The sequence below is a fragment of the Ceratotherium simum genome, chromosome 33 (assembly GCF_057802395.1).
Source record: "Ceratotherium simum simum isolate JZ-2026a chromosome 33, ASM5780239v1, whole genome shotgun sequence".
NCBI lineage: Eukaryota > Metazoa > Chordata > Mammalia > Perissodactyla > Rhinocerotidae > Ceratotherium > Ceratotherium simum.
Genome location: NC_141932.1, coordinates 1,106,886 through 1,120,526, shown reverse-complemented (window position 1 = coordinate 1,120,526; position 13,641 = coordinate 1,106,886). Strand labels below are relative to the sequence as shown.

At 46.0% G+C, this 13,641-nt stretch overlaps 1 protein-coding gene across 1 annotated transcript; it reads left to right on the top strand.

The window, feature by feature from the left end:
- Positions 1 to 1,730: 1,730 nt before the first annotated feature.
- On the top strand, positions 1,731 to 12,317 carry LOC101392467 (uncharacterized). The gene is made up of 3 exons (XM_014794401.2): positions 1,731 to 1,974; positions 5,397 to 5,523; positions 7,214 to 12,317. The coding sequence occupies exons 1-3, from the start codon at positions 1,942 to 1,944 to the stop codon at positions 8,515 to 8,517; spliced, it is 1,464 nt and encodes a 487-aa protein (XP_014649887.2). The 5' UTR covers positions 1,731 to 1,941; the 3' UTR covers positions 8,518 to 12,317.
- The last annotated feature ends 1,324 nt before the right edge of the window (positions 12,318 to 13,641 follow it).

Sequence of the window (13,641 nt, the reverse complement as noted above, 5' to 3'; positions counted from 1 at the left end):
ACCTACTGAGGAGGGTGGTGCACCCCAATTCCATGTGACAGAAGCTCCTGCTCTAGGAAAGCTTCTGGACTTCACCCCATCTACCTCTTCATCTGCCCGATCATCTGTATCATTATAATAAACCAGTGTTAGTAAGTAAAGTATTTCCCTGAGTTCTGTGAGCTATGATAACAAATTATCAAAACTGAGGAGAGGCTCCTGGGAACTCCTGACTTGTAGCCAAGTTGCATGGGAGTGTGGGTAAGCTAAGGTAGTAGTTACTAATGGTGTCTAAAGTGGGGGGCAGTCTTGTGGGACCGAGCACTTAATCGATGGCATTTACACTAATTTCAGGTAGTTAGTGTCAGAATTAAGTTAAATTGTAGGACACCCAGTTGGTGTCCACAGAGAATTAGGGAATTGCTTGGCTTGGAAACACACACATTTGGTGTCAAAAGTGTTCTGGCCTAGTGGGTGTTGTAAAAGAAAAACAAAAACAAAAAACATTTAATAGGGGGCCGGCCCGGTGGTGTAAGCGGTTAAGTGCACGCGCTCTGCTGCGGCGACCCGGGATTTGCCGGTTGGGAAACCGGGCGCGCACCAACGCACTGCCTTGGCAAGCCATGCTGTGGCGGCATCCCATATAAAGTGGAGGAAGATGGACACGGATATTAGCCTAGGGCCAGTCTTCCTCAGCAAAAAAACAAACAAACAAACAAAAAAAAAAGGTGGAGGATTGGCGGATGTTAGCACAGGGCTGATCTCCTCACCAAAAAAAAAAAAAAAAAGACGTTTAATAGCTTCCTGGAATTTGTACTTTATAACTGTTTTTCTGAGATAATATTAATTGCAATTACAAGAGAAATTATAACCACTTCCCAGCGATGAAAAGAAATCATAGATTTAAGATATTCCCAATATCTTGGCGTGGACAGTATCCTTTGCATACATGCTCCACCTTTGAACATTGCAGCCCTTGTCCTGTACGAAAAAAGCATTTGTTTCATTGTTCTTTTTGAGACTGATGTCAGACTCCTTACGAAATTGAATATATGTCAGGATAGCAAGAAAGAGATATTAAATAGATAAAAGTGTTGGTCAATTAATTGGACACAATAATTGACTATACAGATAGGAGAGATATTTTCTGTGGGAACCAGAGAGATCCACCTTTGTACTCCTGCTTCAGGGTGGCCTCACTTCTCTGTCTTCCCTGTCATGGCCCTGTCTGGAGTACTTTTTCCCTTGTCCCTGACCAAACATACACAGACCAATAAAACCGTCTCTAACGCTTCGGTGTAAATACATTGGAATTTCAAGAAGATAATGCTTATGTTTCTCTTCCAGTGGATACATTTTGTGTCTAAATGACTCTATGAAACAATATGTTCATTTGAATCTGTAGCCTTTTGGAACAACTGAGGTAATATTCTTAGCTTCTGGGACCATGCTGACCTTCAAAGAGTCTGAGATAGTATGTCTCCAAATACTTGTGTGATCCGCTGCTGACACCACTCCCCAGAAATCTGATATGGCCCCTTTAAGAACTCCCTCGGCGGAGCTTGACATCTCCTGGAAGCCTGGTGTGGAGCACCCTCTAGCGGCCTCGGGATCTGTGCAACTACATTACCCAGAATGCTCTGTGACGAAAGACTGCGTCGCTGAGACAATGAAGGCTCAGATAATAGGGGTTTCCGTTTGAGCACAGAACGTCGGGGCGGGATTTCCGGCGTCCTGTGTCGGCGGTCATTTTGCCCGCTTTCAGCTGGGTTCGCTTCAGGTTCCGGAACGGTGGGTTCGACTTGAGGTGACGGGACCCAGACGGCGCGATAGGAGGCGCTGTCCGCGCTGCGCAGGGCGGGTCTGAGGCTCGGCGACGCCGCCCGGGGGACCCGCGCCACCGACGTGCCCGGGTGTCCTCCTCTCCCGCCGCTCCCGGCCCCGCTCTGCCCCCAGTGTCCCATGGCGGCGGCCGCGCGGAGGGAGCCGGCTCAGGTCAGTGCTCGTGCTCCGCGCCCTCCCCGCCCTCAGCCCAGCCCTAGAGCCCCGAGTGGGGGCGCCGCTCACGGGCCTGCAGCCCAGGCCCCGGTGTCCGGGACGGGGAGGCGCTCGTGGGGCCTGTTTCTGAGAGCCGGGGTGACGGGTGTGGGAGAGGGTCCTAGGGGAGGGCGACTGAGCTCGGAGGAGTCGGGGACCTGGGGTCCGTGTTCTGTCTGCAGTGAACAGAGTGTGAGGAGGAGTGTTGCCTGGACTGGAAGCTGAGGGGCTGTTCCTTCAATCCGAGGGCCCTGGTAGCCGTGGAGGGTTGTAAACGGAAGAGGGACGGAGCGTGCGTTAGAGTTTAGAAAGTTTTCCTAAAGTTGCTCAGAGAGAGAACAGAGCGGAATGGGGATGATGAGGACAGTGAGGCACAGGAGGTTGAGTCCTCGTCCAAGGTCACAAAGCTGGTAAGAGGCAGCTCTGAGGACTGAGGCACAGAGGTTAGACAGCCAGCTTGAGGTTACCTGGCTTCAGGGCCTAGCTGAGGTACAGGCAGGCACGAGCCCTTCCAACCCCACCATGGAGAGATTCCTTTAAGGCCTGCCTCTTCATACAGGTTTCCATGGCTGCAGAAGCGCTTAGGAAACCCCACCCAGAAGTGGAGGGTGTCTCAGACCCTCACTGGCCCCGACCTCCTCCCACGTGTTCTCTGGATTGTTTTTTCCTAAGTGCCCTTCCCCCTGACCTATGGTTTGGGAACCTTGGAGACACCCCAAGCCTAGAGTTGAAGTTCACATCAGGCTTTATATAAAAGTGTTCTTGTTTGCGGTGACCAATGTAAAAAAGTGTGGGGGCTTATACCAGGAACTGGTACCAAGATGCGCAGATGTTCAGAGGTATAACTGAGCTGGAAGTGTACAGGAAACCACAGGTCTCCTTTCTTTCTTTTTTTTGTGAGGAAGATCAGCACTGAGCTAACATCCATGCCAATCCTCCTCATTTTGCTGAGGAAGACTGAGCTAACATCCGTGTCCATCTTCCTCCACTGTGTGTGGAGGCCTGACAGGCGATGCTTCGGTGCGCGCCCAGGATCCGAACCCAGGCCGCCAGCAGCAGAGCGTGTGCACTTAACCGCTACGCCAAGGCGCCAGCCCCCAGGTCTCCTTTCTTTCAAGTGGGAAAAAAACAGCAGGGGTGCAGGAGTCAGGACTGGAATGGCTGCCTGAGAAGTTGGATGTCTATTTTGGAGGTTTGGATCAGAAGAGGTGATCTTAAAAGGTCTTACAAGCCTTTGTCTGGCTGCAGAGTGGCTGCATACTATGGGGATGAGGGAAGAGAAAGTAAGATCAGGGTAGAGGGTACTATTAACGCTAGGTAAGGATTAACGGACCAGAATGGTGGCTTAGGCAAAGTGGTTGGATTCTAGATGCATGTTTTAAAAAGGGGCAACTAGATTTTCTAATGTGGTGGGAGAGGGAATGAAACACAGGATTCGGGGATGACCCCTGGGTGTTAGCACCTGTAGGAATGGAAGCTCTGTCATCCAAGATAGGGAAGATTGTAGTAGGAGTAATATTCATTAGGGATTTCAAGAGCTCTATTTTGGCCATGTTAAGAGTCTGAGGTGTTTCTGAGACCACTGAGTGGAGGCATGAATTGGGCAGCTGGACACACAGGTCTGGAAATCTGGGGAGGATTCCCGATGGAAACATCCAAAATGTGGGAACTGTGTGGACCCAGGTGAGTGAGTTTTGGGTCATATTTAGGAGGGTTAATTTTCAGGTTATGGTGGTAAAGCTATTAGGGGGCCAGGAAGGGGAGGGTGGGGGCTGTGGACTGGATCTCTTGCTTGAGTACCTGGGTAATGGTTTTGGGCAGCACAACACATGTGAGGCAATTAGGTGGCCATGAAGGGAGGTTGTGTTGGGGACAGGATAGTCTGACAGGTGATGAGAGCTTCCAAGGGAAGAATGGACGTGAGATGAATACAGAGGCCTAGGAGTGATTGAGGCAAGATGACACTTAGGCCTGAGCTGATGCTTGTTCTCCATGCTGTACATTCACCAGAATTGTGTGGCAGTTTTGATGGGGCCTGGGGTGTTTCATTCATTCTTGAGGATAAGGTCAGGGGAACATATGATTATCGTGAGTGTCACTAGGCCTGAGGTGGGCAAGCAATGGGGCTGGGCTTTGAAGGAGGTTAGGGGACCAGAGGAAGTTCTGACTGCTGAAGGATAGCAAATGTAGCACAGAAGTAGAAGAGGGCCATGGGTATCTGAGATCCACGCATGATTCTGTGTGGCTAAGTCCGAGGCAAGGAACAAAGCCAGACAGGGAGGCCTTTGTAGAAGTGTTTGGGGGCTGCTACTACTTGTGGGCACAATGGAAAGTCTGTGGTAACACTGGACCCTGTTTGAATTTGCCAAGCATACTTCAGATGCTGTCTGCCAAGTTGTAGCGTAAAGCCTAAAATTAAGTCTCAATATTGTGCTCCCTTGACATCTGGTGAAACCCTGAGGGCCTGAAATGGCCTGAGTGCAGGTTCCCCTTCCCACTCTGCTCCTGTGGATAAGGTCTACTAGCCAAACAATTCTTTTTATCAAGGAGACCAAACGCAGTTCCTCCTTATCCCTTTGTATTAAGTTTCAGTTCTTTATCAGCCCATGGAGTTATTCAAACCAACCAATTGCATCCTCCCACTGGAACCTAGGGGCATCCCACCCTCTTGATAATACAAAGCTTGCGTCCCACAGTCCTTGGTTTTTCACTCTTTTCCAGAGTACAGCCTCCATGTAGCCCTATGCAGTGTGTGGTGTCCTCCTCTTTCAGGCTGGGAATGTATATGATTGATTAAACTGCTAGCTATGGCATATGTCCAGTATCAGGTGTCATATGTTTGGCCGTCCCCATAACCCTCGGGCAGAATCCCACCCTCACCAGTGGGTGGGATGGGGAGGATGTGATTAAATTACTGTAACACGTGGGGAGGCCAGGGAAAGGCCTAGGGTGTGGGGCAGTGAGATGGTGGTCGCCATGGGCATGTGGCTGTGGTATCCAGAGATGTGATGGATGTGCATTCTAAAGAATGATGTGGAGAGGGAGTATGTCTGATGGCCCCAGGGTCCTAGTATTGACACTTACGTGACCTTGGCCATACCAGGAGAATTGCCTGGTGGGAGGTGGTAGAATTCTCTGTGCCAGACCCACAGCCTAAATATCTGTTTGTCCACCTGCCTCTTGTTACTGATGGCTGGACCTCATGACCAGTGAGTTCATGAGGAGACAACAGTGCCATTGGCATCAGGGCCTGATTTTTCCTCTGAGTTGTGGAGCTTGGGAGGAGAATGGGCATGGGCCACATATATGGGGGAAGGGATTGTAGGTCTCTGTAAGTCCCAAGGGATTGTTTGTGGTTTCATCTGTGCCTCTTGTGACAGGGCACTGTGACTTTTGAAGATGTGGCCGTGTACTTCTCCTGGGAGGAATGGAATCTCCTTGGTGAGGCTCAGAGATGCCTGTACCGTGAAGTGATGCTGGAGAACTTGGCACTTATAACCTCCCTTGGTAAGACCTTCAAACCTTTCCCCACATTCTGAGCTAGTCTCTGCCCTTTCCTTTTCCCCAGAGACAAATCTGTCCTTCTCACTCAGGACCATGAGCACTGCTTCCTTCCCCAGTTCCCTGGGTAGGTGCTTTGGTTGGTTGGACTGAGGTGTGTGCACCACCCTCTTCCTGAACATGCCTGACACCTCCTACCCCTGAGCCTCATACAGAAGGATCCAGGGTCAATCGTGTTGGAGTCACCATTTATGTGTGTGTTAGGAAGATTAGCCCTGAGCTAACATCTGTTGCCAATCTTCCTCTTTTTTTTTGGCTTGAGGAAGATTAGCCGTGAACTAACATCTGTGCCAGTCTTCCTCTATTTTGGGTTGCTGCCTCAGCATGGCTGAGGAGTGGTGTAGGTCTGCACCTGGGATCCGTACCCACGGACCCGGGCTGCCAAAGCGGAGTGCGCCGAACTTAACCACTATGCCATGGGGCCGGCCCCCTCAGTCACCATTATGTATCCCACCTTGCTTGCCATCTCCTTAACAGGATAAATTTGTCCAGATCCAAAGCAACTCTGTGCCCAAGATTTTACTTCATTCTTCTTGCTGACATTTCCTCATGCCTGCCTGTGCCAGGAATTGTTGTCATTTACATTGTTGCTGCTTACGTGGACCATGGGCTGTTCTTGCAGGATGCTCCTCAGAAGTTTTCTTTCCTGTGGGCTATCATGTGCTGAGTTATTTTTCACCACTGCTGGCTGCTCATCTCTCCTGTCTTTCCCTTAGTACTTGCATCATGTGGGTGCCATGTAGTTGCTCATCTTGGGGGTAGGATGGAGAGCCCTTGGTGGTTCACAGGATGGCTGTGAATCCATCCCCAGGAAGGTGCACTCAGAGGAGCCTGGTCCTGAGGAGTGGCACCCTGGGGGAAGGCATGACGTCAGGGTTGTGTTGAAGTCATACCAGAAACCTATTCTGTATGACTCTTATTTTGGTTCCAAAGCCAGTGGCTACATCCCATTTCTGCCTTTCTGTCCCCATTCTTGACACTTTGCCAACCTGTTAATTCTTCTACATGTCACTTCTCACGTCCAGCCAGTGGGTTAATCCTCACATCTCTACTCCACAGCTCACCCTTTATTCTCAGTGCTCCATCTGCTCTGCAACATTGGCCTCTACATATTGTGTCATAATGTGCATATTTAAACAGTTATTGAACATTACCTGCTCTATTGCGGTCAGATATTCTTGAACCTGGACATACCCTTCTACACAGCACTCATGAGTCAGCTGCAGACAAGATCCTGCTGAATGTTTCCACATGAATGAATAGTAGCCCCTGCCCTCCACGTATGATACCTCCCCCATTCTGTGCTCTTTATAGCCTATACTTTTCTACCCAGCATTCAGGTGTTAGCCACCAGCAGACAAGTCTTGCTAAAATTTCTTTACAGAGGAATGAGTTGTAGGCTCTGTCTCTTCTCCCTCGGTTGCGCTGCATGTGTCCTTCACTTCATAAGGCCTCCCACATTTTGCCATCTTTATAGCCCAGTACTGCTCAGTAATCCTCAACCTGAACCCAGCTCCATGCTTCTGCAGGCAATCCCATGGACTCATTCCTGGTTGTATCAGGCACACACTTGTGTATGGGCTGCCCCCTCCCACCAACGTGAACATGCACTTGACCAGTATTTCTTTTCTTTTAGGTTGTTGGTGTGGAGCAGAGGATGAGGCACCTGAGCAGAGTGTTTCTGTAGAAAGAATGTCACAGGTCAGGTTTTCTAAGGCAGGTCTGTCTTCCCAGAGGGCCCACCCAAGTAAGATGTGTAGCCCAGTCTTGAAAGACATTTTGTGCTTGTCTGAGCACCTGGGAACATGTCGTGGACAGAAGTTGTGCAGGTTTGGGCCATGTGGGAAGCAATTATATTTCAGTGCAAACCTCCATCAGCACCAAAAGCGGGACATTGGAGAGAAACCCTTTGGAATCAATGTGAGCAGAGCTTCGTTTGTGAATGATTGCAAATTCCATGTGTCTGGGAATCACTTTACCTGCAGGGAGGTTGGGAAGGGCTCCCTGGCCTTGTCAGGACACTTCCAGGTACAAACCACTCACACTGAAGAAAAGTCAAACACTGGAACTGAGTGTGGGGCAGCCTTTCATAGGCAAAAATCTCATTACAGCTCTGGAGAATGCATGAAAGCTTTGATGTGCGAACACACACTTGTTCAGCACCAGAGAGTCCTGACTAGAGAAAGATGTTACATGTGCAGTGAATGTGGGAAATCGTTTAGCCAAAGCTACAGCCTCATTAGACACTGGAGAGTTCATTCGGGAGAAAGGCCTTATGAGTGCAGGGAATGTGGGAAATCCTTTAGCAAAAGCTATACCCTCAATAATCACCAGAGAGTTCACACTGAAGAAAGGCCTTATGAATGTGGGAAATGTGGGAAAACCTTTACCCATAGCTCTAACCTCATGAAACACCAGAGGGTTCACACTGCAGAAAGGCCTTATGAATGCAAGGAATGTGGGAAATCTTTTACCTACAGGTCTATTCTCTTGGAACACCAGAGAGTTCACACTGGAGAAAGGCCTTATGAGTGCAGCGAATGTGGGAAATCATTTAGCCAAAGGTCCCACCTCAATAACCATGGGAGAATTCACACTGGAGAAAGGCCATATGAATGCTGTGAATGTGAGAAATCCTTTAGCCATAGCTCTAGCCTCATTAAGCACCAAATAGTTCATACTGGAGAAAGGCCTTTTGAGTGTGGGGAATGTGGAAAATCCTTTTACCAAAATTCTGGCCTCATTCAACACCAGAGAGTTCACACTGGAGTAAGGCCTTATGAGTGTGATGAATGTGGAAAATTATTTAGTAACAAGTCCAACCTCAATAAACATTGGAGAGTTCATACTGGAGAAAGGCCTTATGAGTGTAGTGAATGTGGGAAGTCTTTTAGCCAAAGCTCCAGTCTCATTCAACACCAGAAAGTACACACAAGGTAAAGACCTTATGAGTCATCCTATAAACTGAACGTTTATGTTCCCCAAAAGTCATATGTTGAACCCTATCCTCATCAGGATAGTATTAGGTACCACATTAGTGGTAGTATTAGGAAGTGAGGTCTTTGGGAGGTAGTTAGGATTAGAATGGGTCATAGAGTGGAGCCCTCATGGATGGGATCAGTGTCCTTGTAAGAGTCGTGAGAGAGCTCGCTTCCTTTATCTGCCATGTGAGGACCCTTTGAGAAGATTGTCATCTGTGAATCAGGAAGTAGATCCTCATCGGACGCAGATGTCATCTGTGAATCAGGAAGTAGGTCCTCATCGGATGCAGAACCGGACCATATGGGAACTGTGATGTCGGAAGTCCAGCCCCCAGAACTGAGAAATAAGTTTCTGTTGTTTATAAGCCACCCAGTTTATTATAGTTTATTATAGCAGCCTGAGCTAAGACAAATGTGGAGAATATGGGTAATCATTTAGCCAAAGTACAGTCTCGTAAAAATGAGAGAATTCACACGGGAGCAAAGCCTTATGAGTGGGTGAATGCCACAGTTCCTTTAGGCAGTCATCTGTCTTCATTCCACACTTCAGAGTTCACACTGCAGAAAGGCTATAAAATAACAGAGAATGTGATATTTCCTTGCTTAGTGTAATTACACTGGAGGTGAACCTTGCTGAAGAAGTCATATACCTGAATTGAACTTTGTTCATCTGAATGTCCATAGTAGGGTGACTTCACATAAGTTCCAGCTATTTGGGAAACTTTCAGAAGCTGCATTGTGCTTTCCAACTTGCCCAGAGTCCTTGCTAACTTTGTCACTGCCAGTTTCTGTGGCAGAAGTCATTTTACCTCTGCTACGTGGCAGGGCCCCACAATGTAGATCAGTTAGCACCCCAACATGCTTAGTGAAGCTGACCTCTGCTCTCTCATTTGTTGATTCAAATGGGTAACTGGAACCCCCAGGGGATCCTCATTCCACTCTCTCTAAGTTAGGGCATAGATGTGACCTGTTGTTGGCCCAGAGTACCTGATCTGAGTTCTGGGTGGTGTCTTGCAGAGAAAGACTACATCTCTTAGGGATGTTGTTGGTCTCTTTTGATTCTTCTGATAAATCTTTGCAGCTTCCAAGTCACCAACCCAGGAATTTTGTGCCACACGTTGCTCTGGTTTATGCAGTAATAAAGTCCTTTTTGTTTAATTACCTTTAACCTTGGATGTTCTGTTCATTCTGGGGCATGGTTTGAAAGCAGAATTGGGCTCTACCAGCATGAAAGGGATGAACAAATTTCACTGGATCTGTATCAAACCAATACACAACAATCTACACCGATTTCAAATCACACACTAATTAATCTGAAGGGCCTAATACCCTGTACAAATCTAAATTCACAAAAATATCAGTCCACCCTGTGATTCTAAATCGCTTGCAATCTTAATCACAGTCATATTTCGTGGGTATTTTTTCCTTTGACACACATTCTTTTACACCATAGTTTAATGATCAGTTTAAGCAACCATATTCCTAATATTAGCAAAATCATAGTAAAGAACTCTAACATGATGCCATATTCAATCACCAAAAGACCAGAAATTAAGTTTCTTAAACCACTCGATTAAGCTTCCTTGGCAATTGCGTTTCCGTGTAAAAGCCATTTTATAAAGCCCCAGGGGTTACAAGCTTGCGTAGCATCGTTAGGCACATGCTTGGTTGCCATTACATGAGAATTTAAAGCTGTCGTAACTTTAGGAAAAGCATATTTTTGTTCTCTTTAATTCCTGCAAAGTTATTTTGACTTTATTAGTCTCATCTTCTAGATGTTCTTTTACTTGTCTTAGGTTTTCTAATGTATGATTTACATTTATTAAATTAACTTTAGAAGGTTCAATGTGGAATATTCTTCAGTTATTTTAATGGTTCCTTAATCTTCTATTGACCTCAAATAATATCTTTTTCCATCTTTTGTTACATTCATTACCTGTTCTATTTTTACACATCCCATCGTGTTGTGTTCCTTATTTTCCCTTGACCCTGATAGGTTAGGGTAAGGTTTGGCTTAGAGCATACTACCATGGTCCAGTTTCCCATATTGTGTGTAAGTGGTTGAGGAGGCAGCAAGGCCATAATCATGGGTAGTTGAGCCGTGAACATACAGGTATATTCAAAGGTCTAGCAGTAATAAGGGTATTTTGATTCCATTCCACTAACATATCCTTAGGAACATGTTTTCCTTCGATCATAAGGGGGCTTTCTGTGGCCTGTAGACTCCACTCTCCCTTTTGATATTGGGGAAGCACACAATTGTGGTAACCAGTTGTCATGTTTCCTCTTTAAGTGCCAATATTTTAATTTCACAGTTGCCCAAGGAATCACAGCCATTAGGGTGTGTGGTATCTACTCTAGTTCTGGTTGGGGTGTCTGTTATCTCAGGCAACCAGTATTGCCCTGAGATTATAGCTGTTCTAAGAGTGTTCCACATATCAACCAATCTTAACTGCAATAATTGACAATCTACACTTAGAGAAACATCTTTTATGTTGTTTTTTAGTATTTCGTTATTCTTAGCATTTCCTCCAACTGCTTTATGTAGTTTTCCATTGTTCTGTTTATTTTCATGTGAAAATCATGTATGTTTTATAATATATTGTTAATTTCATCCATCTGTGTACCCAGTGATGACAAAGCAGCCATTGCATGTGTGTTCAATTGAGATTGGTTTCAAAGTTTTTAAAATTTAATGTGATTTGATCAATTTGGAATTGAGAAAAAGCTGTCATTGCTCCTCCAGGTAAACTTCCTACCAGTCTAACAAGGAATTGTAGGGGTTCCCTTCCTTTCAGCCAATCTGTTTTTGGCATAGCTTTTAAATTGGGCATAAACAAAGATAGATAAAACTGAGCACAGGGCCGGCCCGGTGGCTCAAGCGGTTAAGTGCACGCGCTCCGCTGTGGCAGCCCGGGGTTCACCGGTTTGGATCCCGGGGGCGCACTGACACACTGCTTGTCGAGCCACGCTGTGGCAGCGTCCCATATAAAGTGGAGGAAGATGGGCACGGATGTTAGCTCAGGGCCAATCTTCCTCAGCAAAAAGAGGAGGATTGGCATTGGATGTTAGCTCAGGGCTGATCTTCCTCACAAAAAAAAAAAAAAAAACAGCACAATTTGGGGATCTATATCTGGTTTGGAAATCTTATATATTAAGTTTCAAGATATAGGCTACTTTGGGGGTTCCAATGTGACCATGAGAGGTTTTATTAACATAGGTTCCCATGTTCTTGGGGTCGAAATCTGTGTGGTGTGAGATATAAGCCTGATGTATACCCCCAAGGATAATGATATGTGTTATATGCACATTTTCCTGTGTGTCCTCTATATACCTTACCAGGTGTCCCTGTTCTTTTAAAGTCTGGACATAGTGTCAGTGGGTCTATTGTTAATTTCTAATAGGTGAATATGGATTAAACAGTGTAAGTTGGTGTAGTAAATGATCAATTTTTGGCCTATTTACATTAAAAGATATAATTGCCCAGTTGTCCTCATGTGGATGTGCTATGAGAGTGTCTATTCCTAAAGTATCATCATTACCCATGGCTGAAACTACATAGTATTCCATGTGGTAAACTCACCTCTAAGTTTTTAATGGCTTTTCTAGGTTATCCCAAATTTTTTAATTTTTTACTTCTCATTCTTGGGTTCCACCAGTTGTGTGTTCTGTACCATAAATAGAGCATGATTTTACTCTAATCAGCAATGTTTGATATATTATTAGTATAATAAAGTTATTTACACTGATATGACCATGCTCCTGCTCTCCATCTAGTGGTATTTATATCTACATTATTTTTTATGCATCCCAGTGCATATATTGGTTCTGAGATTCCTGTCTCATCACTAAAGGAGCAATCTGTCTGTGGTTCATACTTGCAGTATCTGTATGTCATGTCATGTGTTCTGTTCAAGAACATGTTGTAAGTCAAATATATGAGGAGCTGGCCCAGTGGCGCAGCTGTTAAGTTTTTGTGTTCCGCTTCAGTGGCCCGGGGTTCGCCAGTTCGGATCCTGGGCATGGCCTTACTCACCGCTCATCAAGCTATGCTGAGGTGGCGTCCCACATAGAAGAACTAGAAGGACCTACAATTAGGATATACTACTATGTACTTGGGGCCTTGGAGAGAAGAAAGAGAAAAAGAGGAAGATTGGGAACAGATATTCACTCAGGGCCAATCATACTAAAAAAAAAAAGATGGCCTAGTATATGAGTGGCCATAAGATTTGGAATGGGTCTTGGTTGTGGGTACCCAAGTGCCCATTCTGTATATTCTGGAGCTGTTTTGGTGCAATAGTATCTTAAAATGCTTCCTAGATCAGGAATCAGATCTGGATTGTTTGCAGTGACCCCTTGAAATGTGTCTAGTGCTGCTCCTAATTTAGAAAGATAAGATAAGGGAAGAGGACGAAAGCCAGTACCTGGTTGTATTGGTATATATGCTGGGTTATAATACCAAGAGACAGTTAGTAGTTCAGGCCAGTCTTCATCCTCTGAGTCGGTGTCTAATAGCGGATGGTGTTCAGGATCCTCGGTGATTCTTATGGAGATTGAAGTGGAGGTTTCTACTGCTTCATCAGCTTCCCTCAGTGTTCAGTTTTTCTGCTGATCAAAGGTTTCCCAGTGAGTAGGTGGTGCTGATAGTGAAGGGTAGGGTGAAGAGGTTGGGCTTGGTGATGCTGGTGAGTCCTCAGTTGCAATAAGGTGACCAGGATTGGTGTTCTGTGGAGGAAGTAAAGGATGTCACAGATGGTGGAGTTGTATCTGGATCAGAAGGGTGGCATTCCAATTTGGGACGGTGGCACAACTGCTGTTGCTGGAGCTGTTGGAGGAGTATTGACAACTGCATTGAGTGTGGTATCCAGTAGTGAGCAATAAGCAAAACAGTATGGCCAGGAGGCAGCATGTCACACTGACCCACTTAGCAATATTTATAGGGTTCAAGATGCATAGTGGATTCATGCCTGCAAAAAATAAGGATAGTGCCCTATAAATTTCAAATTCTTTCTTGCTGTTCTTGCCACTCAAGGAAATCTATAGTTATTATGGCCATTACTGCCAATGTTGCCTCGAGCATAAT

Coding starts and splice junctions, on each gene's coding strand:
- LOC101392467 (XM_014794401.2), top strand. CDS start 1,942: ATGGCGGCGGCCGCGCGGAGGGAGCCGGCTCAG. Junction 1,975..5,396: donor CGCGGAGGGAGCCGGCTCAG/GTCAGTGCTCGT, acceptor CTCTTGTGACAG/GGCACTGTGACTTTTGAAGA. Junction 5,524..7,213: donor GGCACTTATAACCTCCCTTG/GTAAGACCTTCA, acceptor CTTTTCTTTTAG/GTTGTTGGTGTGGAGCAGAG.